Consider the following 26963-nt stretch of genomic DNA (forward strand, 5'->3'; position numbering starts at 1 on the left):
GGTCCTGCCCATCCGTAGTGCTTTTTTGCACGTGCAGTCTAAAACAAATGCCTTTAGCTTGATGGTTGTGTCTAGCATGTAACAATAGTTACACTTGTTACTATAACTTGCCCAGTCACCCGGGAGGCTTCATCTCGCTGTGACCATTAACCAAAAGTAAATAAGATGGTATGTAGGCTAATAACAGTGAATCATTTCCTACAATAGAACATACTGCATTTAATGTAGCGAATTATATTCAAGAAAACAATAAACTCCAGAATCTTGTGTATGCAACACAACTTTATTGAAACCCATTAAGTAACATCAATTTACAAACAAGGACAGGGAACTTGTTGAACATAAAATGTTTGTTTTTTCCAGAACCAAAATGACATTAACTGAGAATGGGGAATCAACTCCCATGGATTGGACCAGCAGTGGCGGATGCATTTTAATACAAAAAATAACTTATGAAATCTTTCAAGTTTCCAGGAATATTGTTATCACATGGCCTCTGTAAATAGCTGATTGCATTTACATCTTTACTTGTGTCAAGACTACAAGATTTCCCATTTCCAATATCAAAGCAGTTTCTATTTTGATTGGAGGAGACAGGATCAATATCAATGATGAACATATTGAAGAGAGCAAGAGTGAGCTTGGGGGAAAATATTTTTTGAATTTGGAATTTTCAGTGTGGTGCATTTATTCAGTCATTACAACAGGCCTTTCAGGATCTTATTGTCTGGCTGCTGCCTCGCGAAGCGCCTCGTGGTCCCTGGGCGGCTCCGCGCTTGTAGTTCTGTTGGTAACCATCCTTGAGCAATCAGTGACAAGGGACAGTTTTTGTTAGCTTTCAAGACCATAATAACAATAAAAAACTTTTGAATAAGAATTCCATACCCTCTGATAATTCCCATTTGAGTAATCCCGGGGTGTGTTGAACTGAGTTTGTCCGTAACCAGAGTTAGGGGCATTGGCAAAAGGAGGGCGATAACCGTCATAGCCACCTAGGAATTAACACGCGTTTGCTTTCAGAGTTAATTCCATCAACTAAAATAAGATAGGCATCAACAAAAACATGTGACTGTACATACACCTTGTAACGGTATTATAAAAGTGAAAATTGACTTTTGTTCTGTCGTAGTACCCAATGAATCCAAAGTTGACTCGAGGAAAAGCTAACCTCTGAAACCATTGGATGAGCCTCTGTAGCCGTTGATCATGCCTCTGGCATTGCGGGGTCCACCACGCGACATGCCTCGGCTGTTGTAGAATGATTGAGGCTGCCTGTTGAAGCCTGGGCCTTGCTGCGGCTGTTGATGGCTTCCAGGCTGGTCTTGGGAATGGAAGGCACCAACTATTTTCAAACAAAACCAACTCTAAAATTCATTCCATTCTTGGTTTAAAGCATCAAATAAGCACAGATAGGATGGGAAAGGGGGGTTGCCCACCAGGTTGCAGTTGTTCAGGCGGCATCTCTGCTGGTTCCGCAGGATGCTGAGGCTGGTTACTGAAGGCCTGGTTGAAGCTGTTCTGGTACTGGCCGGGCTGGCTCAAAGCCTCCGTCTCACTCGCAGGCGGGACTGGCGCGTTGAGGTTGAACACCTAGAGGGACCCAGGGGAAACATTTTTGTGAAGAGGGCAGGCCGAATACGCATACCAGGTGTGCCATAATAGAGGAACTGAGAGGAGTTGGGGAGGATGGAGCCAACAAATATACGTTGATAGTGATGAAGCATAGCCACAAAATGCCCTAACCGTCTGCATGGACTGGAATGGTGCAGCGTTGACATTGATGCCGCTGCTGTGAGGAGCTTTGGGGACAGGCTGGTAGACGGGGGTCTGTGAGGCAGGCGGGTGAGAAGCAGATGGCGGAGGCTGCTCCGGCGGCAAGGACATGGACGTCTGTCCAAAACGGAGAAGCTATCATTTTTGTTCTACTCACAATGAAACCGAGCTTTAATGGTGCATTTTCACTTCAAACAATTTGACAGAACACAACTGTTACAATCCTTTGCAATGTAAGCACAACCTCAAATAATATAGATAACACTGTCTGCATGTATCCAACAGTTTTTTCTTGTTTACCTGGATGGGGTCAATGGCTTCTGTTGGTCGGGAATCGGGCGTATGAGAATTCTGATACATGGGTGGTGGTGTTGGGGAGACGATGGGTACCTGCAAAATAAATAAATAAATCACGTAAAACGCCATAGCAGATGGACAAAAACGTTTATTAAAAAAAACAAGCATGGATCGTCAAGTCACTCACATGTGCAGGCTCAGTTTGGACAGGAACAGTGTTGAGTTGCGCAAGCCGTGAGTCAGGATGAACTAAACGAAATTGGAGGCTTTGTTAAGAAACCCCCTTGCGAAGATGCCATGCCAATGACTTTTCTCGTCTCCTGGTTTACCTGGAGGACACATCATCGGTGGCAGGTCCATAGGCTGACCAGGCTTCATGGGCTGGGCCGATACAATCGCAGGGTCGATGGGCGGTCCATCAAAGTCCAACATGGAGTCCTGTGAACAGAGGTCCAATTAGCATTGTCCTAAACGTACCTCCATTCACACTCAAGCCTATGGACAACTTAGAGTCACCCGAGAACCTAATATGAAGGTTTGGGGAATTTGGGTAGGCAGCTGCTGTCAGTCCAGTCCTACCTGCATGAAGTTGTACGTTCCCTGCATCTGGGCCATCAGGTCCTGCACCACCTGCTTCCTGACCATGGGGTCAGTCGACGGCACAGGAGTCACCAAGGTCAAAGGGTGAGTCTCCATGGCAATAGGGGGAAGGGCCTGCTGGACTGGCTGCTGCTGCATGGCAGCCATCACCTGTGAGGCACACAGAGCACAGACTTGACATTTACCGAACAGGTGAAAGTAATCAAATAAAAATAAAAACAGAACAGATGACAGACTAGATGGAAAAAAAAATGTATGTAATGAAACAAAATGGTGACTAGGTTAAACAGTTGGACAGTGCACCTCAGTTTCTGTGGTCCACTCATCCCCTTGCTCTTGTTTGCTGCTGCTGTATGTGCCATCTGGAATGAACTGTCTGTTTACAAACTGGAAGTAAAACGAATAAAAGCAAACATCAGTGCTAGAATCAGTTGGCAAAAAAAACATACCGGCTGGAGAAACATTAACTACTAACCTCTTTTGTTTCCACTGCAAGGGGCTCCATGTACTCAACGATTTCAGGTTCTGTAAAGAAAGAAACTTTTTGCTCAGTGCATAGCCGTCAATTATGATTCACAATTAGTTGTGTGGCTTGAGAGAAGTTCCGCCCTGACCTGCATCAACAGGCTGCTCTTCAGCTTCAGACGATTGAGCCACCGTTTCTGTTCCCGAGGTTGGGGCTGGCACTTCAACTTGCACTTCCTCTTCCACGCCATCTTCAGCCTCTCCCCCTTCCTCCTCTTCCCCACACACTCCATTTTGGTGACTTGGAACCTGGTCAAAGTAACCGCTCAGCAAAACCTGGTCCAACTTCTCCTTCAGAGCTTTGTCTATACAAATGACAAAAGCAACTGAGTTAGCAAATCCGCTGATGAAAAGTGAATTCTTTGGCAGCTATTTGACTTGAAAACAAAGTGCAACAAGAATTCAAAATGTACCTATGGTATCAGGGCTGTATTATTACCAATCCTATAACAAACATCAAAATCAAAGAAAAACAATAGCCAATGATGAGATTTCAAGGACTGTTTGAAAAAAACATATCTGAAAGCCAGAGTTTTATTTATACATTTCACAGAGAAGACTGAACAAAATGCTTCATCGAATACCGTAATTTTCGGACTATAAGTTGCGTTTTTTCTTCATAGTTTGGGTGGGGGGGCGACTTATAATAAGGAGCGACTTGTTTTTTTTCAAAAAAAAAAAAAAAAAGTGACACCGCGATAACCGAACCGCGATGTAGCAAGGGATTACTGTAATTTGAATTTCAAGTGACGTCAGCAGCCCGACACGGCGTGGCGCGCCGGTTGTTTACAAAAAGGACAAAGATTGGCCACGGGCTCGGACATGGCTTTTACGCACGCCCGGTCCTACTCTACAGAGCTCTCTTTCACCTCCGTGGATTGAAGTCGAGGGCCGGCGCTCGGCCGGGTGGCTGTCCGGGGACAGTGGATGGGGCTCGGTCATGGCTTTTACGCACGGCCGGTCCTATTCTATGGATCTCTCTTCCACCTCCGTGGCTGGAAGTCCACGCCGCCACACGCCTGAAAGTTTGTTTTGTTAAATAAAGAGCTGTTTACCAAACCCACGTCTTTCCTTGTACTTTGTTAACGCTACTATCTAGTTATATAGTAGATCTGTGGAATAACGACAAGGCTGCCGTCAGGGCGCACGCGCGGCGTTGTTGACAAAGGACAAGGAATTTGATCGGTGGACTTAATGACTTAGAGTGCACAGATGGTTTGATAATATTATTACTTATACAATAGTTATTTGATATCTAATTTATATATCGTTATATGGGCCTGTGGAATATTTTGAAGTGCAAGCGCGCACTCATTGTTGACAAAGGACGATCGATGGATTTAATGAATTGGAGTGACACAGATGGTTTTATATACGTGTTATTTATGTAATAGTGTTTTTTTTTTTTTATTAACTCTGAATGTTACATCAGGCCCGTTCTCAGCTCTTCGTGTGTTTGTCATGTTAGCATACCTATCATTTAGCCTGTTGTTGCTCGTTGATGTCTGTTCTTGGTGTTGGATTTTGTTGAATAAATTGCCCCCCAAAATGCGACTTATACTCCGGACCGACTTATATATGGGTTTTTTTTCCCACTTTTTTGGGCATTTTATGGCTGATGCGACTTGTACTCCGGAGCGACCTTTAGTCCAAAAATGACGGTAGTTAAAATAAAGCCCCACATACAAAACACTGAATAGCAACATTTTGCATATACAAGAAAATAGAAGAAAAACAAAACAATAATTTAGTTTAGTTTGAAAAATATTGCATGCCACAATTCAGGGCCAATAGATTGCAAGCCTGTGACCCACTCTACAGATGTTTTTAATCTAGTGTGACGGACATACAGTAAGCAAAAGTCAGTCAGTAGACTGCACTAATCAAGACGGGACAATAAAATGAGACTAAATCCAAAAGGTATCATATGGAGAATGCCTGACCATTGGGGGCTCTGTAAGCCACAGCTAAAATGGAGAAAGAGATAGAAAAAAAATCCTAAAACATGCAGGCTCTTACAAAACATAGCAAGCCATCGCTACATGGCCTAAAAAGTTTTGTTGCGAAAGCTGAGGAGATAATTGCAAAAGTGAAGACACAAGGAGACAAAAGCATGAATGCTCATTCTAGTTCAGAATAAGGTCATATGGACCTAAGCTTGGAAATATTTTTGGAGATGGAAAAAGCAGGAACGAGTTGGAAGGTGAGCTGTGGGTGGCCTGCGTTTTGCAAAAACATCTCTGCAATGGCAGCTGAAGAATAACTATGAATCCAATGTATTCCCCAGATAGCCAAAACATCATCATGCATAGACTATTTGAATATCCAATTACAAGCAGCAGCTGGCCCGAGTAGATTTTCACCTGACTGCGGAATGCAGACTCATTTCAGCAAGCCAGGAACATCACATAAACTGTAATACAATGGCAATCTGTTATGGAGTACAAAACAAGGAATGCAATTATCCCAGCTGGAGAACTGCCAATCTTTCCCACTATATTCACCAAAACAAGATTGCCAGAAGCACCATCAGCCCACGTCCCTCACCGAGGTGAGAAGTTTATAATGAATGCCTACACAGTACTGGTTCACCAGCATCCTCAGCGTATGGCCGTTGATCTAACCAGTGAAGTGAAACCACAGATGACAAGGCTTCTGGCGCGAAATGCCTCGCTGCTGAGTCAGCATAAGCTCCCCCCACACAGTCCTCACCCAAGTAGAATGCAGCAATAAGAGACTGGAGAATGCGTTACACCAATATCCATAAGCTCTCCTCATTACATCACGGTACAGTACCACACATACAAACAGTTCCTAACACATTACGGACACCAGAAGTACTGTGACCAGAAGAAGACAAAAATACTTATATGTGAAATACTGTGTAAACAACTTCCCTTGCACTTATACAAAAAGTGAAGCTTTTGTGGTTGAACTCATCGCACGCCAAATGTCTCCCATTCAACAATAAATAAAATAAATTTGAAAAGTGCCTATAAAGCCTGTGGCAACCAAAATGAGTAGCGCGGCCATGTTATTTCATCACCTGAAATGAAGACAAATGTTGCTATGGGCCATAGAGGAAAGAAAAACTGATTGCGAGCATACATATAATACAAAAACAGTCGCCATCATATTGTTGTGCGTGCCAAAAAAAAAAGAGCCCGCAGTTACGGAGTCAACCAGAGTGATATTTGTCAAACACATACTTTGCGAACACACGGATGCGCATCAATGCTGGTAGCAGCTGTGACAAAAAGCGGAATGCGATCTAATCTGTACCAAACTCCTCAGTTAAAACAGGTTACACTTCAAATCTTGCGTAATTGCTCCACTATTTGTCCCAGATTTCAATTTCCAATGAGGACTCCCAGATTTCAATTTCCAATGAGGACTTACAAGTTGTGCCAACCACAGCCTTGTCCTTGCCTTCCAGCAGGTCCCAAAGGTGCACAGATGCCTCCTCGTACTGGTCAACCAACCTGAGCAGATGAGATTAAGACACAATAACAAAAGCACAACGATTCATGCTTACCAAAAAATAGCTTCACCAACCTAATTTTTTGGTCACGATCAGGGCCGACCAACTTGTAGAACTGATCGAAGGCCACCAGGTCCACATCTGTGAGCAGCATTGATCCTTGCTTCAGGTCCTGGCGCACCATCTCGTCTCCCAGGCGGTCCAGGAGGAACTGCAGCTCCAGAACCGTCTTCAGCCTCCTCTGTCCCGCCTCCTCTCGTTGCAGCTGCTCTCGTCGGTTAGATTTCTTCACTGCCTTCTGGATCTGATGACGACACATTAAAAAAATATCCACAGCTTCACACTATTATAGCTACTCATGGGATGAAAAAAGATCCACAAGACCCACAACCCAATCCTTACATCTTGACCAAGAGCAACAAACGTCTTCTGCAACTCCCGGGCAAATTCCAAGTTATTGACGACTTCCTGGTATTTGCATAGGGCCTCCTGATATGAGAAAAGATAAAATGAGTCTTTATTGACAAAACAGATTGGTAAAGATTGGCTTGAATGATTATGTTCTCACCAGCTGGTCCTGGTTAAGACTCTCGCCTTTATCCTTTCGGACTTTGTAATCATCCAGTTTGCTCTGTGATGGACAAAGTCAAATGTTATTCTGTTAAGTAATGACATCAGGAGGTAATACTCCTGGATGGAAAACATCAATGGAGTAAAATTAGGACATTTTTAACAACTTAAGGCCCACCCTTTAACCTACAACAGTACCACTGAAACCAGAATGAGTGCCTGCCTCATCACACGCTGTTTACCTTTTTCTTCTCCATGTTGCGTGCTTTCTTATCAATGACTTGAAGCACTTGCTTCAGGACTTCAGACGGCCCACTGAGCGCGCGGCTGCCCACGACACCTGGAGCGGATCCCACATCTGGGCTGGCAGACTGCGCTGTTCCATTGGCGTTCATTGCAGAGGGCATCTGACAATTCAAGTTTAGAAGTTAAAGAATGTTAACAATGGTTGAACCATTGACTTCATACTTCCAAGAAAGCAAAAGCTACACGACTGTGGAACATCAAGCAAATTAAAGAAAAATAATTTTAGAAAAAAACATCTAAGAAAGAAATGACAGAAAATTAAAGTTGGCTTTAACACTAACAACTAAGCGTATTATATGTGTTTAATTAATGAAAGGATAAAAATATACTTCACAATGATAAACCCGATGACTCTTAGTCTTCGTCAAACATTGTGGTGTATAAAACTGTCTTGTAATGTGATAAACTTAACCAAGCAGGTTATTAACAAGCCACCGTTACCTTTCCTTCCTAAATCGATGTACTGCGGGGAAAAACACTCTTCTGGAATGAGTGTATGCTACCTTTCAGAGCGAGTTGGTAATAAAATGTTCTTAATCAGATCTTTGCTCCACCGTGGCGAGTTGTCCAGTGATCTGTGAGGTTTGCTAAAATGTCCGCACCACCGTTAGCTTAACCCGTTAGCAATTAGCCTTATCGCGCAACCCTTGCTTGCCTCGCGGTGTGTTAGCTTAGCAAGCCTCGCTTCCTCCGCGAAGCACAGCAAGCAATTTCACCCACCTTGATTTTTTTCTATATATATCCACCGGGGAGATTTATGGAGAAATGCACAAGACGGCTAAATTGTTACTGGTGTTCTTTGTTGCTTTTACTTTCTTTTTGACTCCTTGTGGGATCCGCCCCGCCGGCCTCACCGACAACTGAGACGGCTAGAAGGAGGGAGAACCGCTTTATCAAGTCGAATGTCCGTTTTGTGCTGTCCGAGATATGCCAGTCAAAATAAAATTAAAAATGTACATTTAAAAATTACATGGTTACATGGTCGTACAAGAAGATTTCTTAATAATATTTTTAGAAAGTAATTACACGAATTGAATAAAACTTTAGTAATAATACGCTCATTCTTGTCGTTGACTTCAATCAGGCATATAAGCGTAAGCTTCCAGGAGGAAAATCTGCACAATCATTAGCTTTGATGGAGATGTGTGGTACTGTGGTTGAATCCAAATAAATGCTTTACATTAGTTTTCTGCAACCGACTATTTGAGACATAATATACATTATTTCTCAAGAATTTAAATGTATTTTTCACCCAACTGCAAAAAACATTTTTCAATCACAATGTATTTGCTTTTAGGTAATTAAACCAGGGAATTTGATATCTTGATGTTTGATATTTTGTTGTTTTGTAAACATTCATATTTGGAAGGCATCTCCAAAGGCATACTGCAATAATTGTGATTTGCAATAGTTATGTTAAGTCAAGTTTATCTATATAGCTCTAAATCACGGGCAAGTCTCACAGGGCTTGACATGGGAAGAGGTACAGGAGCCTGCGCTCCCGCACCACCAGACTCACCAACAGCTTCATACTCCAGCCTGAACTCTCTTCCCCTTTCTGCGTAGCGTCCTGTACTTTTGCGCTATGCTTACTGTCTTTTGTATGCACACTTGCTCCGTTTTGCTCCTTTTATTTATTGTTATTTGTTTTTTTATTATTTATTCGTCACTCTTATTATTTATTGCTTGTGCCTTCTTGTTTTTATTTTGTGTCGTTTACTTGTATGTCTATCGAGTACTATGTCTCGTCACCGTGGGATAGAGGAAACGTAATTTCGGTTTCTTTGTGTGTCTTGACGTGAAGAGATTAACAAAAAAGCAGACTTTGACTTCGAACTTTGAATGTACAGAAAATTGACAATTATTCTCAAACATTCCCTGATCTTAAACTCCCAGTTTATGAATGTATAGGAATTGTTGACCGATTTAGAAAGTATAAAGTAAACTTTTTACCCCCATGTGCCATGCACAAATGACAGACATGACCCAGGGGGTCTTTTTGTTATTCTATAAAAGCCCTTTAGTTAAACCAATAGATGGCAGTCAAGCTCAGCAGGACTATAGGTAGAAGAATACGGTACTGTACTGATAGTGCAGGGAAGTGCACTTCATCTGTGTCCACTCTAGTAATTTGCATTTCCTCACCAGTAGTTTATACACAGTGAAATTTTGTCATGCAAGAATTCACTTTCGCAACAAACCAAAATCAATGAGAATGTTGCAAGTGGCCTTCCATGTTTTCCCCAAACACAGGAAGCAGTTAACATAGCAGCAAAGCCTTTTGATTGCAATGTTCCACTGACAATGTTTTCTTTCCGTGGACAATGCTGATTATAGGAGGATTGCGAGCGCAAGTGAAGATTCCGTTTTATCCAATGACTCATTTCCGCAGCCTGTTGTATTTCAATCAGACAATACCACACCTTATTGAGCATTTTTAAAGGACCTCAGGGTAACACTTCACTCGCCTTCATATGGTTTTAAATGAAACCAGTTCAGACTTCAAGAACACACATTGCAGAGCCATTGTTCCTGCTCTTGTTTAAGCAGGAAGTGGTTGTTTTCATGATTACGCATTAACACTTTGACCAGTGTTTTATTTTCCCTGCTCCATTCCAAATAGATAATCCTCTTTGTTTCTCTATTAATCAAGGACGTTTTCCAGGACTGCTCTTCAAAATATTTGTTGCAATAGCAGCAACATATCCATCAGCAACAGGAAACTATTGTACTGTATCTCTGGGTTTCATTTTGGATTGAATGGGTGGGTGAGCAGTAGTGGTTTATTAGCATAATTTGCTCCTTGTCTGACAAGCCATTTTCAGTGCTAACCTCTAGACATGATGAGCATTGGTAGTAACTAATTGTTACCCCCATGGCAACCCACAATACAAAGGCCTTCACAGTTTTACAAGGAAGCTTAACACCAGTGTGATGCAAACATTTGTTTGTGTTGTACAATTCAGTAGTTTTCCATGAGAATAACTAAAATAAAAAGCAGGAACATACTTCTTTTTTTTTTCCAAAACGTTTGCAATAATGGCCACAAAATGACTGTCCCTTCACAATGTTGTATACAAAGGTTAATTTTCTAAATGTTCCTTATAGCTCCATCTACACTTAAAAATATTTGTAAATAAATAAGCAGTTTTCTTGTTCACATTATGGGAAGTGTTGCAAAGCAATCCAGTTCCATTTTTTTCCTAAGGGGCCTCGTATTGCTATCATGGTCATGCATCTGGAGTAAAAAGTGTCTTAAATGGGGAGAAACCATCTTGCATATGGAGGGAAGGAAGTTAACAAACACCCGCAGGAAGGTTTTATGTGCCACTTGCACATCCTCTGGCCTTTCTGGACTGGCTTCACAGGAAGTAGTTGATGACTTGCTTATCATTTTTTTCCTTGTTCCTTCATAAAACAAATCTTGCTAGGCTTGGACAGAGTAACCTGTAATTAAAGTTCTCGCAGTTTCATCAGGTAAATTGATTGCCTCTTTTCACATTTTTAATTGACTGTAGTTTCCAAATAATTCAACATTAAAACGATAACACTGAATATTTGGCTACTTTCCAACATGAATAATCCATGCTACCAAGCTAGGAGCTCTGGCTGTGTTAGTTTTGTCCAAGAGGGGTGAGGTGAGGTTAAATTAAAACCTGCTAGCAGCTTCAACATCTTCAATGTTCCTAATGTGTATATTGTTGCAGTGGCTAACAGTAATATTATATACAGTATTATTTTTAGGAATATAATCGGTCTCACTTTTGATGAACACTTGGGCCTAGTACACTACTGTATTTCAATGTTGGTTATTGTATGTGAAAACACTATAGGCCGTACTTAAATATTCTTACATTCATTGAGTCCATCCTTCCATGTTCTTGTCCTTATTTGAACAGCAGGTGAGCTGAAACTGATCCAAACTGTCTATGGGGGAGAGGCGGAGCACAGTCTCGACTAGTCGCCAATCAATATCAAATCACATTCAGAACCATTCACACTCACTTACTCACCTACAGACAATTTTAGAGTTTTACAACCAAACATAGTGAGAACATGCAAACTCTTCACGGGAAACCCGGATCCAAGATAAGAACCTCAGAACTGTGAGGCAAGTGAGTTAAGACCAAGACAGTTTTTATTTGAAGAGTGCAGTTTTATCTCCATCAAGAAGCGCTGCCAATGCCCCCTTGCCGCTGGGCTTTCCCTGCTTGGTCTACAGTTTATATCCAAAAAGTCAACAGTAGATCGTCCAACAACTGTCAAGCCCAAGGAAATGTTCAGCCCAAATTGCAGCTGACTCTGGCCGGCTGCCTGTCTGAGTCGCTTTATCTGGTGGTCCAGTCCAACTGCTGTGCGTGTTCCTCCCTCCTGCAGGCAGCCTCGTTGTGTTGGCAGCAGATAAGAGCAACCAACAGCTCAGACAACAACTGTGAAGATACTGCATTTTTTTTAACAGAGACAACTGCCATAGGATGCAAATATGGAACATCACTTTGTGGCTTGATAAGTGTTTTATAGAATAGAATAGATTACAAACCCCCTTACAATTTACATATGGTATATGTACTGATGAACAATATAAACCATTTATATCAGAGATATGCAAAGTATGGTACCCCGACCACATGCCCTGCTTTTTTCTTTCGTCTGCTTCTTTAGTCCAGGCCACTGAGCATTTACTTAATTCCCACTGGATGAAAAAAAAATCTTGAGCTTAAAAACATAAAACAAATGAAAAACAGTAACCATTTCGGCCCTAACTGAGCGTGCCTTCCACCGACGCACATCATCACGCACCGTCGTATGTCAGGTCGGGTCGTCGTAAACCAAGAACACCCTGTACTGAGATACATTGTGTTTACCGCAGTGTATGTTTCATGCAAACCCATTTCCATGTCTCATTATGAAAAGTTAGGAGCGAAATCTAATTACTGGAAGCACGCACTCACGTCTCCACACACGCGCAAGTTGGCACTGAGGGACTCATTAGTGTCAGTCACGACGCAGCTCCTCGCCTGACAGGACAGGACAGGACCGGACAAGGCTCAGGCTCAAACCGCCGCTTTAAGGCTCATTTCCTGCCATTGTCACACAGTCGTGAGCAGGAAGAGGCAGACCTGCGAGCCTTTTGAGGGTGGGAGGGAGGCGGGGGCGCTTAATGTGCGTATTTAAACACGATGCATTTGGACGAGAACGCATGGCATGTTCACCATCGGAGCGAGCTGACCTTGTGACTGAAGCTGCGCAGAGACGTGCTTGACGGAATCAAGAAATGATGACAGCGGTCTACAGCAGCATCGCTTCTCTGCTGTCTGAAACCATCTGATACACGCGCGCCAAAGGAGGCTATCGTCGAGGTTTTCGGAGGTTGGGGGAGCAGGTGCTGCACCCCCCTGCCGGATCCAGTCGTTTGTGGAGGAATGTCGTCCACCATCGAGAGGAAGACGCTGGAAGCCAGCGAGTGAGTGTGACACGTCAAGATGAGCCTTCAAATGTCACATTTTCCTGTAGGCTACAATAATACATGCTTGGTTGGCTTTGTAGAGCTGAACAAGTTTAATGTGGCGCGGAAGTTATGTGAGCAATCGCAAGGTGTAGTATAAACGCATCAAACTTTACTTTCGCAAATAATGTACTGAAGAGTAGAGTTCCTCTTTGTCCAATGTTTAGCCTATAACGAGGTGGTTTGAGTTTACAAACGGCGCGCAGTGAACTTGAACTTGTGGTAAGAAGTCGTCGTCATACAACAAGAAAGGCTCGCTCAGTTATTCATTTTTTTTTAATTCAAAATTTCCCTATGGCCGAGAAGTGTTTCTCCAAAATATGTACTCTATCGAAGAGTTGTGCCAAACGTCAAATGAGAAATGGCTTCCTCGTGTGGACGGCATCAAAACTACACTGAGTAAATTAGTGACGATTTTTATTTGATTGGTGTTACAAATTCAAAGGGGAATTCAACTACAAGACGCATAAATCATGAGCACCAGATGACTTGTGTGTGCTATATATTTACCTGGCACAGGGAGCCGGTGGACGAGGTCTTGCAGATGCCTCCTTCTCTGCTGACGTGTGGTGGCTGCCAACAAAGCATCGGCGATCGCTTTTTCCTGAAGGCCATCGAGCAATACTGGCACGAGGACTGCCTCAGTTGCGACCTGTGTGGCTGTCGCCTCGGGGAGGTCGGCCGCCGCCTCTACTACAAGCTGGGAAGGAAACTGTGTCGCAGAGACTACCTAAGGTTAGCCTGCTTTAAAGAAGACATTTAAAAAAAAAAAAAAAAGAAATCTCCTCAATTTAAAATGTTTCAGTTAGCCTAAATAGCATAATCGATGTGCGTGTCAAAATACCTCAAGAATTGCAGCGCAGTTAACATGACTCAGAAACCCTGATAAAAACTATGTATAAATATTGGGGAAGCCCCCCCCCCCTGCAAATATTCAACTGTGCTTTTGACTTGTAATACAACCAATCACCGCTAGATGGCAGACATGCTTACTGCACTTACTCTGGGTATTATACTGCGCTATACTACCCAAGTAGGTCAAAGAAAAATATTTTCTTTTTGCAGATTTTGAATGGGATCATAATCAGAACAAAGATAATACCTCAATGGTATTATAATTTACTCTTTTTACGTCTTCCTTCTCTAAGGCTTTTTGGTCAGGACGGCCTCTGTGCTTCCTGCGAGAAGAGGATCCGAGCGTTCGAGATGACCATGCGTGTGCGGGACAAGGTCTATCACCTGGAATGCTTCAAGTGCGCCGCGTGCCAGAAGCACTTCTGCGTCGGCGACCGCTATCTGCTCATCAATTCAGATATTGTCTGCGAGCAGGATATCTTCGAGTGGACCAAACTCAATAATAACAGTATGGTATAGAGCAACCTTGTGCTGGTTTTGCAGAAAAAAATTGAACTATACAGACTTTTCCCAGCATCATGCAGGCTTTGAACTGCCTCATTGCTTCATGCGAAAAATGTTTTACACAAAAGAGAAGGAAGCTCATAATATCTGCACTATGACTGGCAGCTTTATATCTCAGGCCTTACAAATGCAAAAAAAAAACAAAAAGAAAAAAAACAGTTAACATACAAGTTACTTGTTAATCTTGCCGGACTTTAGACAAACGGAGCAAAATTACAGCAATCTTCTAATAATCACTGGAAAAACCATTTTATTTGTCTTTACTATGTTTGCACAAAATTACATAGATTTTGAACTGTAAATTTTTTTAAATTTCCTAAAAATCAGCATTGATACAAGTATTATACTAGATGATCTGATGAGAATTATAACTCTCTAAAGATACATTTACAGTGTTTAGAAAGTTTTTATTCATTTATTCAATAAATTAATTTTTGGAGAAAATCTTGCCAGCGCTGTTTCTTGCCCCGGTTAGGACTCCCTGCGCCCCGGTTGAAAAAAATCGAGCTTTTTCGATTCTTCATTTTCATGCCGTTTTTTTCTTTCGGTCTTGCGCGAATGTGCTTGCGCTATTCTATGTGCGCGATGTTATCCATTCACCGTTTGCCTCCCGGACCCGGATGTTGTTTTAGTGATCAGCGAACGGCGTGGGTGATGTTCGATTTTTTTTTCCTGTGGGCGCGCGCCCCTACCGGAAAAATTCCTTGCTATGCCACTGCAAGAGCAGTCGGGGACAATCTTCATTGACAGTATTCTACCATATGCTTTACATTTACCATGTTTGGCCACAAGAGGTCAGTAAAAGACTTTCAAATCATGTCCATCAAATTTTGATTGGTGCACTGTGTTCCAATCTATGAGCTATATTTGAGGGCGGATTGGCATGATCCAGATTGACGGCCTCTTCAAATGCGAGTGAGAAATGTCTTGTCCTCCCTACATTGCTGCATTCTTTTACAGCCTGCCAGATTCCGAGATTCTTGCTCTGAGGTATTTACAAGGAAATTAGAACACTATGGCAGATTTAAGCAATTTCACAATTTCATTTGAAGTAATGACAATATATTGATTCACTGCAAAAACAGCAGATGGCGCTTTTGCTTTGGGTACAACATTAGTGCAATTTTCCCAACCTTTGAGCAGCCAGATACTTTATCGAAAATATAACACCAACAGTAAAAAATAAAAAAAGTAAAAACGTTTAATTTTCGTTCTAACAAGAGTAACAACAGAGTGTTGTTAATAAACCTGCCAATTTAGTCTTTAATTGGAATTAATGTGGCTTGGTGAATGGTGAATAATCAAAGTAGTCTTTCTGTCCCTGGGCACCGTATTAGCGTGTTAAACTGAAATTGTGAAAATATGTCATATTTTAAAAAATGTGTAATACATACAATAGTTTTCTGTCCTTGCATGCTTTCAGCAATTATCATGAAACATAGAACTTTTACTTAATGCATGTCATAATACATTGTTAACATAGATAGTTGATTTAAATTATTTGCAATAGAGCTATTCCTTGGCACATTGTATTATAACATTTCACGTTATATTGCAGGATTATTTTCCACATGAATTGTTACATAAAAGAAAGAGTCCAGAGTTCAAGATCATATTTCACCCAGAACAAAAGACGCTCAAGTGCAAAGCACCTATTGTAAAGAACAACTGCAGGCAAATGCTACAATCTCATTGGCTGACTCTGATATACATCAAAAGGCCTGGCAAGTAACATGCATTCAGTCACAGATACACTACTAAAGAACATGAGAATGTTTTTGGACTGCAAAAAAAGCTTTGAACTCTTATAGTCCGGTACGGTTTACATATGAACAAAACTGGATTTTTCCCAAATTCCAGCTGGTGCGGTTTATAGTCCAGAAATAACGGAATCCCATTTAATGGGCAATCGCCTCTGATGTGGTGACCTCTCTCCATAATTAGTATGATAAATTGGTTTCCTCTTTATAGTCTATAAATAACACAAATATGTGGTTGGTAGGTTGTAGATTTCCTCTAATGGAATGGGCGGGTCCCCAACAAACGAGATTACTGTAAATTAATAATTTGCAGCCAATTATGTGATATTCTCAATATTCCACGGCACTCGGGTTGGAAACATTTAGAGCAGATAATGGCTGTCATCTTGAGAAAGGATTGATTCAAATTGAAGTGAAGGCGATGAGCCACACCGGCCCCGCTGCGGACATGACAGCAGAGTTCAACGACACCTACAAAGGAAGATGTGGTCAGACAATTATCTACGGCAACGCGACAATTCATCACACAGCGGCCTTGCCAATGTCAAACCCGTATGACAAAATGGGTCCAGAGCTATTGATCACGCCCGCCTTAGGTTTCACTTGCACTCACACTTTATCAGATGAAGCTAATTGGGAACATATTCAGAGCGAGGTCCTGAGAGATGTGTCTGTCAAGAGTCACATTCCTGCTCTGATTTTCCGATAGCACGTAGCGCCTGTTGTCTGGAGGGGGGGGGGGGGGAATAGCTGTGGGAGTTCAGGTTGGACGTCGTGGGGTTGGGGAGGGTTCTTGTGGGGTCAGGGCCTCAGCAGCACATCCAGAAGTGGATAGGTGAGTAATAAGTGTACATCCTTTAGCTCTCAGTGGGCTTGTCTTCTGACTGGATTAAATATGTGCCGAGGATTTATGTGCTAGAAGTCTCCCGGGGCACCCTGACAAGTCCGACATGAAGTTTTTCTTCGACCCAACATTTTCACTCTCAATCTCTCTTACCTATTGTTCTCTATAGGTTGGGTTGCGGGTACACTAGTACTAACCAACTTGCATCATTGTTGCTTCATATGAATTAATTAGATTCCATTTGATGAAGATGAATCACTAAGTAAACAAAGTGAAATAAATCACATGAATGATTGAGGGTCTTCAGGGTCACAAGTGGAGTTTTGTCTTCATTTACAAAAAAAAAAGGAAAAGAAAGAGATTTATTAGCAATTAGTCATAAATACTATATGGGAAAATAATTTTGTGATTGACCTTTGACTTTATTTTCAGCCAACTTTTTTTCTTCTATAAATTCTAGCACCATTGTGGATGGTGTACTTTTTCTGAACACATTGTTCTTATGGGAAAATGTGATGTCATACATGTCTCATGTCTTCAACACCACATCATAGGAACCTTGTAAGTGAAGACGTAATCGGTTTAAATAAGCTTAAAAACAAGAATAATAAATAATAGGTCCCGGTTGTTCTACAGATGTAAACGTTATTTTCATTTCCTCATCATGAAACATCAGGGAGAAGCAAGGTCATTACCAGGAAGTGGATCTTATTGAGGAATCAGCAAATGGAAACTGCCACTGAGGTGGTAGCTACTTTTTTTGGGGTGAAATCAATGCAGATGTGCAGGTAAGTGACCATGCAGCAAACCTTGGTAGGCTACACAGCGCCAGCCACAGTGCAATTTCCGACTCCAATTAGACTTCCCATGTTGAAGTCTGCTTCTAATCAGTCCAGAGAATCCGCACATGCAAAGTGGCATGATGCTGGACCACACTTGGATCATGGATAACTTCAACACGTACGTTTGTTGAAGCAAACTGACCAGGCATTAGAACTATTCTGTCCTCTTTCACCAACAATTGAAGGAACCTACAATGTTAACCACCCACATCTAGAAAATGTCAGCCATCTTGAGTCTTTTTACCTGCTTAGAGGAATCTTCCTCAAAAGCCAAAATCTCAGCGATGGCTTTTCTTGTTATGAATCTGTCTTTTCCCTCCTTCCGGGTTGCCTCACCTGGAAGCAATCTGCAACACAATCACAGTGTCTTTACATAAAAGCTCAGTTCCTGTCTTTGATTGTCTGTTTCTCTCCACACTTCTCTGTGATCATCCCAGAGTGGAAAAGTCCTGTTTTGAATCGAATTTTAGCTACTAACCAACATGCAGATTTCCTTGAAGTAATTGTTGCCCTGTTTTTTTGCTCAGTGGCAGTACAGACCCTCCGTCTTTTTTTTCCAGTCATCATGGGATACGGCAGAAAATTGTAATTTGCAGGTTTCTGATTGTGCTTATCCACCAAGAGTTGTTTGGAGCTTCTGTAGGAGTTCACGTGTGCTTGATATCATCAATCATCCATCACAGAACGTGTCCAATATTGTGGAGGTGATTCAAATCTAATAGCAGCTTTTTTTTTCCAAAGTCCAGGGGGATTTACTCTTGAGTCAACATGCCAGAGCCTATTTCCTACTCACTCACGGTTGGCCCTCAACAGCCGACTGGCTGCAGCCACCGCAGATCTCCACATGGAACTTGTATAGATTAAGGGAACCTTGGAAGTGACCCCGCAAAGAGCCTTAGACACATGTGGAGCTAGGCCGAGAAATGTTAATGTTCTGCTCTTAAGTCATTTGTCTACACACATGATTAAGGAGGTTGACCCTCATAATAGGAAGACAGACAGGACCTGCTGACAGAGTGGCGGTACTTATGATTATTGTCACACATTGGCCAATACATGTTAAATATTCTATTTAGATATTTTGTGTGAGGGCTACAGCAAGACATATTTCACAAATTATTATTATGATTATTATTTTATTATATATTATTAAAAGCAACAATTACTTGGGTGACATTATTTTAATTTTTTTATTTTTATATCTATCATACTGTGAAGGCACTTGTGACCAATGCCCTGGACTTATTTTTCTCCTGTCTTTTGCATCTTGAACTTGATAAAAATACAATAAGAAAACAATTGTAGTATGTTGTGACTTTTACAGGATTGTTTTTCTGTTCCTCCTTCTCTCACTATGCTTTTAGTTTATAAAAAAAAATATTCATACGACTGGAATGGAATGTCCAAATCCAGATGAAAGGGTTCTCCTTAATCTAAGACATTATAAGAAATATTTTCCAACTGTCATGAAACAAAACCGAGTCGGTGCCGAAACTACATTTTGGACATCTTGTTTTGATGCTTCCCACGAACTACAACACTGCAGCCGTTATCTGGCGTCCAGTAGCGGGGTTAGAACAACGGATGATGTTCCTGCATGTGACTTTAATTGAGTGATTAGACATAATTCAATAAGCAATCGAGGGCCAATGCGCGTGAGTTTGAGGCGTAAAGCAAAAGTCGACTGTTGAGTGGATCCTTTGTCCGTGACCTTCCGTCATTGCTGCTACCTTTCAGCAACAATCACGCGCTCCAATAGGCCTCGGGCCAGCACCCCGACGGGACCGCGCCATCCTAATTGTCCAGGCCCACCATCTTATGGAAGGACGTGCATTATAGAGGTTTATTATTTGTGTCTTCTGTTTGCCATGTGAGTCACTACGCTATTTGGAATGGCATCAAGTACACAAACGCAGACAGAACCCAACCCTTGGAAACTTTGGGATGGGGAAATTATTAGCTAATGCACGTATGACTTTTCTCTTAGCTCAGGGGTCGGCAACCTTTCATACGCCAAAGAGCCATTTTGACTGTCTCTGACTGTCTCCCAGCAAAAAAAAAAAAGAAAAGAAAAAACGGCAGACACAAAACAACCAAAAACACAATCATATATTTGCAAAATAATAACCAATTAATGTATTTATTTTACGTTTTTTTCAGATTTTTGCTCCAGAACCTCAAGATGAGGGTTGTAAATCATTACTTTAATCTTAACACACAAGTATGTAAGCAATATTTGTTTTTATTATAATTCATGTAGCATGAGCATATTCATATTTACAATTGCATTTAGAAAACTAATAATCCAAAGTGACTTTGAAACTGTGAGTTGAAGACGCTGAAGAAAGCTTCAGCTCTATAATCATCTGTGACAAGTCACATCAAGTTTGACACATTACAAGCAACGTACCACGTGGACCATTTGGCTCATAATGTCATTAAGCAGTCAAACTGCTCACACCAATTTTATTTTAGATGAAATAATTCAAGAAACTGAAAAACGGCAAAGCTTCACGATGACGCATCAAATAGTTCCATGAGCTATTTCAAGTCGGTTAAATTGTCTGCTAAGTAAATCAAACCCTAGTGCAAGTCCGAAAATACGTCTCATTACAAACCAAAGGGACACGAGAACTCAGTGGAATTAGCACGTCAAAAACTTGAATAAAAACTTAATTCAAAATCAATGCTACAAAAAACATCAGGGAATTGTTGCCACTACTGAGGAGGAGCTCCCCATCTTGGGCTATTATAATCCAACATGTGTCTTCAATGTTTGAGCGGCCTACTTGCCAAGCGTCATATTGTTAGACTGCATCCTTTTGGCTTGTGCCAAAAAGAGCCATCGATTTACAGTAATGCCCTGCGTGCGGCACAATAGTGAGAGCAGTTGTGTATTGTTAAATCTTATACTACTATAATTGCTTCAGACTCTTTCAAGTAATGACTGGACCAGTGCAAGCGACTTCACATCTCAAAGAGACAAAGATTAGCATGAGCCAAATGGATATTTTTAAAAGAAATGTACTAAGGACGTCACACAAGTCAGCCACAATTACTTTAGCCGCATAGCTAAAAACAGCGACAGTCTTCAAAAGCCCCAAAACTAACTTATTTGTGGACATTTGTAACTTTTGAATTTCGAGACTAGATCAAATTAAGCAGTGGAAACAATGGAAAACAAGTGTCATGGAGACACTGACGAAGCAGAGAACCAACTTGCCCCAGTGGTGGTCTGGCAGGAACGAATGGGACGCCGAGTCTCTGTGGCCATTTGAAGGAGGACAAGGCAGTTGTTCAACAAGTGTCCACCCAAATTTAAGTGCGGGCCGCATGGCTCTGATTAGCGACTCATGTGAAAAGACTTCTTTCTTGTCTCAATGAGGACATTCCTAACAATTAAGAGGAAGAATACGGTACTGTTTGTCTCTCCGAGGAAACGTTGTCTCTGTGGTCAGTGACTACCTGGAAGCTCGGGATGCTCCAGAGCCACGTGATATGTCTGAATGCAGCTGTGCTATGTTTAGCTAACGCTAGGGAAATAGCTTAATTGAACAAAAAGGGTCAGGCGTCATGTAAGGGTTTATACAACAAATACAATGGCAGATGTTATCGGCACACCTTGGATCAGCGACCAAATGTGACCGCATCAATTTTCATCTGGTCCAAAGTGATTCAGAAAAATATTCATTGTGCAAGATTTTAATCGGATTCGCACCAAATTTGTTTTTCTACATGGCATATCTCCACAAAGTTTCACATAAATCAGTTTTGGGTATTGGTAGATTTAATTACTGTACAATATGCAAACTAACAATGGAATAAACAACAATCAAAACAACTCAACGAACAAAAGTCCAAAGCGATGATGGTCAAAACTAATAGACAGTAAATAGAAATTTCAATTATTTAGGGAAATTTATTTAACTTATACATGCAATACATTTAAGTTGTATCATTATCTAAGTAGAGATTTTTATTTTTTCAATATTTTGTATCTCCTATTATTTTAGGACAAAAACAATCTTGTTTTTGATAAACACCTAAGCCTACTATGCTACGGTTTTGATGGATGTCCTGGAGGGATACATATATTTTAGATGGTGGTCGATGTCGAAAGTTCCAGAACCACAACTCACTTCACTGCTCATCATGTTAGTGCCTCACACAAATTTTCAGAGCGATGATGATCATGATGTTTTTTGGGGGTTTGGGTCGGTCAGCATTCACCCCCACACTCTTCCTGTTAACCCTTCTTTAAAGTGAGACTATTGGATTAATGCTGACCCGAGGGGATGAGTAAGGTAGGGGTAACCTGAACAGAGGGGAAAGCGGGGTCAGCCAACTGTTTCAAGTGAAAGTGGAATTCGGGGGCATCCGTGTTTGTTTGTAATCGGCTGTGTTTGGGACTGATGCTGACATCCTGCGAAGCCTAAGGGGTAGGGGCAGAGGTTAGCGCTCAAATCAAAAAATGTGCAACCATCCTTGGTCGCTTGTGAATTTGCAACCAAGTCCCAAAGAGTCTGTTGGATGTCACGATGTCAACAGGCCTGGGATAAAAGCAGCAAACAGGTTTCTGATGACAGCTTCTCTCCTCACCCCCTTACGGGGATATGATTATCCGGAGCCTGCAGTTCACAGAGACGTGCAAAGGTCTGGCCTTATGCCCAATATCCCCATGATTTGCTGCTAGTATTGAAATCTCAAACTGTGTTTTTGATGGCGGAAAGAAAAACTAGAAGACAAACTGTCATGGGATCGCTCAGCATTCAGAACCCCCCCCTTCCTCAAATGAGCCACCTCTGAATCTCCTGGGATGAAAGTCTCTGCTGTGACAGTGCCGGCTCATCAGAGGGTCTCTCTTTACGCCAAAAGCAAAACACCAGAGGGCAGAATGGTAGGCTTGCCTAGCCACCCAACCCGACTCCTCGGGTTCCTGGCAGGGAGGCACAGAGTCCAGGATCATGCCCCCCCCCAACGCCTGCACAAATACAGACGGGGTCGTGGGTCATCTGGGGGGCTCACACAAAGCTTTCATCCCAGAGAAGCTCATTTCAAGGGAATGTGGCTCTTTCCCCATCTAGATAGGAGTCCTCCTTGAGCCCCGTGTGGCTAAACTGAACCCCGGCTCGACAGACATGTTCCCTGGGACGCGTTTGTTTTGCTTTGTTCCCGCATCTCTGTGCACATCGCCTGGCCTGGCCCAGACACTCTGGTGGGAAGATCAGGTTGGGTCAACACACATATGGTGCTCTGTTACAATCCAAACAATTGCTAAAACTGTATCAAACAGGCAGATAAAGGAAACCTGGGCAAAACAATAGAGTGCAGTATTTTTGCCCTTTACCTTGAAAGGCTTTGAGATGAATGCTGATGTTCACGTGGTGACGTTTTGTTTTACGGTCTGTTTTACGATGCCGACGACCTGAAAATGTATTTTCAGTTTGGTGTCATTGTTAAAAGTTCCAAGTGACACTAAGTGCTAAGAGCCCCAAAAGCCTCTTTGCCAGCAAGCTAGCTGTTGGCTAGCATCTTTGATTGTTTTAAGGAAAGCCCTGCGACAACCTGGTGGGAATTTCACACCTGTACCTCAATTTTAAAGGCTTTTTATATAATATATATATAATATAATATATTTTTGAATTATTCAAATGGGATATCTGCCCATATCCAGTCCTCTGTGAAAAGAAAAGAAAGCTATGTTCCAATGTGGGTAGACAGGCCCAAAAGATAAGCTGGGCATTATAAATCAGTCCCACATTAATCAAAGACCTTAAAAACGAAATATTTTCCAGGACCATTTGCATTAGCTTGTCCTTAAATGCGAGTCTTTGTACAAAATTATTGGAAAGGAGGCACGCACAAGTCTATTATGTCAAAAACCACTTCTGAAGTTCATGTTCCAAAGTAAAGGAAATGGGAGAATGAAATTGCGCCCGCATAGCTGCTTTTCATGACGATCTGGAAACAAGCACATCTGGATTTTGAGCCATCATAGTAAAGCTAATGTCAAAATTGCAGGACATCAGTGTGATCTTTTAAGAATGTTTGGCACGAGATGTTTTTGTAATTATCCTGTGTTCGTTTTGCTGTGATCAGGTAGTGCTCGATATTACATTTAACACCATCCGAGATGTTTCGACTTGTGGGTTGCATTTGTGTGTGTCTGGGTGTGTGTGTGTGTGTGGGGGGTGTATATATTTGCAGCATGTGTCTGCAAATTGCTCATCCTCTGAAGTCGCCCATATGTCCTGCGTTAAAACAATCATGAGTGCTGTTTCAGTTTTGACATTATTAGTGCGGGACGCCTCCATGAATATGTTAACACAGCAGAGTGATCAAATATATTCCACATTTCAGCCACTGAATGTCAAACTTTTGATCTATCGTTAGTGGTCCGTTTAATAAAATGAGTCTCTTTGGGAAAATATTAGATTACCGTATTTTCCGCCCTATAAGGCGCACCTAAAAACCTAAATTCTTATCAAAAGTCGACAGTGCGCCTTATAGTCCGGTGCGCCTTATATATGGATCAAGTGATGAATTTGTTGATCCATACTGGTTGTACACAGTGCTCTGCCAAAATGTTTTAGTACGTTTTAGTACGACTAGTAAATTACAAGGTCGCATCGCTTCCCAACATTACGGTAACTGTAGTCAGGGGGCGTCACCGAATAGCTGTTGTACCCGCGAGGCTATTTCATTTCAAAATAGGCTGCTCCGTTAATGTTTCGAGTAAATCTACGGATCGATATGGAAGGGAAACATAGGTAGGTAGTACCGATGCATTAGATTGAACTTTAGTCAGTTCTGATCATTTTATAGGAGATCGTTTGAGAAACGCGATTGTTTACACTTTGCTGAGGCTCATGGGAGATTGCGAGCTGAGGCTCATGGGTTTTTGCGGATGGCTAATGCTATAACGATAGCTGCTATACGCGCGAGGCTATTTCATGTCAAAATAGGCTGTTCTGTTAATATTTCAAGTAAATCTACGGATCGATATGGAAGGGAAACATAGGTAAGTAGTACCAATGCGTCAGATCGAACTTTAGTCAGTTCTGATCATTTTATAGGAGATCGTTTGAGAAACGCGATTGTTTACAGAGGGCTCGTTGGTTATTGGCTAGTGGGTGCATACCGCAACCCTAGTCAACCTCAGTTTGTTGCAGTAAAGCTTCTATTTTATGCGCCTTATAGTCCGGTGCGCCTTATATATGGACAAAGTTTTAAAATGGGCCGTTCATTGAAGGTGCGCCTTATACCCCGGTGCGCCTAATAGGGCGCAAAATACGGTACATTTTTATACTATTACATCAATGTTGAAAATAAAGGAATCTGAATCAAGTTAGATATTTAATAATGTTAATCTATTATCCATATCTCAATATCCATATATGTAATTTTTTATATTTTTTTATTGATGGTGAGCTAACAAAGCAGAGTTAAATGCAGAGTCGTGAGATAAAGGCGGCACTGTCTGTTTGTTTGGTCCTGTTTATTGAATTATACATCAGTAAAACCGATGCCCCCGCCCCCACTCCTCTCATCTCTGTTTAATTTGATCAGAGAATCTGCTGATGCTGATGATGTGCCTCCGACTCATGTGAAACCAATTTGAAACTACGCATACAACTCGAGTGCATGTGTCCCAAGAACACATATTCCGGGTGTGGTGTTGCAGAGACCACTGGTTGTTAATTAACTCACAAATGCCAGTCAAGAAAATGTTTTTTTGGTGCCATGCCAGGTGAGAGATAGGCAAAGGGGACTACAGGTAGAATATTAAAGAATTGTTTAAAGGTTTTAATGTACAATAGCAATATTTCAACTTCCACTAGTTCATGTGGGGAAATCGTTTGTAAAATTTCCAATCCATTGAACACAGAGACTGCAATAAATTAGCATAATCTTGCCGTGGCAAAGTGACTCACCCATTCATCTCTGTTAATTGTAGAGTTACACAAACAAACAATAACAACACATGGGCAAATCAAAACAACACATCTTGTGGAAATTCCAGAAAAATCAAAGTTGAGAATTTAATTAGTTGTTATTTTTAATTTCACAATATTTCGTGCGGCGGCCGATTTTACATTTATACGACCAGGCCACCGCACTTGCCCATCATGAGAAGATCGACATTCAAATGTACACACGCGTCAAGTATAAGCAATGCTGACTTGAGGGAAGCTTTAAATAAACTACAGCTCGTTGTCACCACAGACAGAGAGCACACATGGAAAAGACAACAGCAGCGGTATGAACAACAATCACCAGAATAGTGCATGGGATAAATGCAATACAAGCAGAGGAAAATTGAACCACCCGCCACTGACTACAAGGCACACCAACTGGTGGTATGAATTCCCACCATTCCTGCTATGACTTCCAATTCAAGTGAGTTGCATCTGTTCACCACCAGTGCAGCTCTAGTTTCATGCAACAGTCTAAGATGTCTCTTCGGGCCATCTCCAAAAAAGTGAACACACGCAAGCTGCCTCATGTCGTTCGAACATAAAATGACTCGTGCCAATATTAAATTCGAGAGGCTTGCACACTGTAGACAAGGACAGTCCAAAATGCTTAACACAGAGGTGACCAAACTACAGCCCGGGGGGCCATTTGCGACTTGCCTTTCATTTTTTAGCGTCCCAAAGCGTATACTCTAATAACAATAAGCACAGCCCACATCAATCTTATATTTTTGCTATTATTTATTTTACATTTTCAGTAAACAATTAAAAAATAACAACGGCAAATTAAACAAAAGTCCAGTTGCCTCGATTCAACCTTTGCTGATTTCCATCATCCGTATTACTGAGAATCTACATAAAGACATACTACTTAAAAAAATAAATAATTGTGATCACATTGAGATATCTTTTAATTCAAGTCAAGTCAAGTTTATTTGTATAAACTCAATTGACATTGAGGCAGTACGTTACAAACTGACTTGGGCAGTTTTACTACTTTGCTAACGATATGCAGAGAGACAAAGAATGATAGATAAAAATCTTCACTCAAACTTATGGAGATG

General features: G+C 41.5%; 2 protein-coding genes and 1 long non-coding RNA gene across 4 annotated transcripts in view; 1 reads left to right on the forward strand and 2 right to left on the reverse strand.

The window, feature by feature from the left end:
- Window positions 1-262: 262 nt before the first annotated feature.
- caprin1b (cell cycle associated protein 1b) lies at window positions 263-8434 on the reverse strand. Of its 2 annotated transcripts, none has more exons than XM_061283343.1 (18): window positions 8273-8434; window positions 7489-7653; window positions 7245-7307; window positions 7079-7165; window positions 6751-6980; window positions 6595-6677; window positions 3285-3500; window positions 3146-3195; window positions 2974-3057; window positions 2650-2820; window positions 2400-2508; window positions 2258-2319; window positions 2074-2163; window positions 1744-1890; window positions 1437-1590; window positions 1169-1342; window positions 886-992; window positions 263-799 (listed from the first exon to the last, which is right to left on the reverse strand). In XM_061283343.1, exons 2-18 carry the CDS (start codon window positions 7651-7653, stop codon window positions 713-715), a joined length of 2079 nt encoding a protein of 692 aa, XP_061139327.1. In that variant the 5' UTR covers window positions 8273-8434; the 3' UTR covers window positions 263-712. The 2 variants fall into 2 exon arrangements, with proteins under 2 accessions (XP_061139327.1, XP_061139328.1); XM_061283344.1 differs by lacking the exon at window positions 8273-8434 and adding an exon at window positions 7994-8142.
- Window positions 8435-12661: 4227 nt separating this feature from the next.
- Window positions 12662-14695, forward strand: lmo2 (LIM domain only 2 (rhombotin-like 1)). The gene is made up of 3 exons (XM_061283847.1): window positions 12662-13016; window positions 13578-13793; window positions 14207-14695. The coding sequence occupies exons 1-3, from the start codon at window positions 12976-12978 to the stop codon at window positions 14430-14432; spliced, it is 483 nt and encodes a 160-aa protein (XP_061139831.1). The 5' UTR covers window positions 12662-12975; the 3' UTR covers window positions 14433-14695.
- LOC133157364 (uncharacterized) overlaps window positions 14564-26963 on the reverse strand; it is a 32821-nt gene continuing 20421 nt past the window's right edge. The window contains exons 2-3 of the long non-coding RNA XR_009715003.1: window positions 18168-18270; window positions 14564-16708 (exon numbers count right to left, since the gene is read on the reverse strand). This is a non-coding gene — a long non-coding RNA (uncharacterized LOC133157364). The remainder of the gene's footprint in view (window positions 16709-18167; window positions 18271-26963) is intronic.

The sequence above is a fragment of the Syngnathus typhle genome, linkage group LG7 (assembly GCF_033458585.1).
Source record: "Syngnathus typhle isolate RoL2023-S1 ecotype Sweden linkage group LG7, RoL_Styp_1.0, whole genome shotgun sequence".
In the NCBI taxonomy this organism is placed as follows: Eukaryota; Metazoa; Chordata; class Actinopteri; order Syngnathiformes; family Syngnathidae; genus Syngnathus; species Syngnathus typhle.

What these genes read in the sequence shown, in the direction of transcription:
- caprin1b (XM_061283343.1), bottom strand. Translation starts at nt 7,653, where the DNA reads ATGCCCTCTGCAATGAACGCCAATGGAACAGCGCAGTCTGCCAGCCCA. An exon ending in AGAGCAGCCTGTTGATGCAG is followed by an intron (nt 3,196 to 3,284) that starts GTCAGGGCGGAA and finishes CTTTCTTTACAG; the next exon opens with AACCTGAAATCGTTGAGTAC. An exon ending in CAAATGGGAATTATCAGAGG is followed by an intron (nt 800 to 885) that starts GTATGGAATTCT and finishes TGATTGCTCAAG; the next exon opens with GATGGTTACCAACAGAACTA.
- lmo2 (XM_061283847.1), top strand. Translation starts at nt 12,976, where the DNA reads ATGTCGTCCACCATCGAGAGGAAGACGCTGGAAGCCAGCGA. An exon ending in AAGACGCTGGAAGCCAGCGA is followed by an intron (nt 13,017 to 13,577) that starts GTGAGTGTGACA and finishes TACCTGGCACAG; the next exon opens with GGAGCCGGTGGACGAGGTCT. An exon ending in TGTCGCAGAGACTACCTAAG is followed by an intron (nt 13,794 to 14,206) that starts GTTAGCCTGCTT and finishes TCCTTCTCTAAG; the next exon opens with GCTTTTTGGTCAGGACGGCC.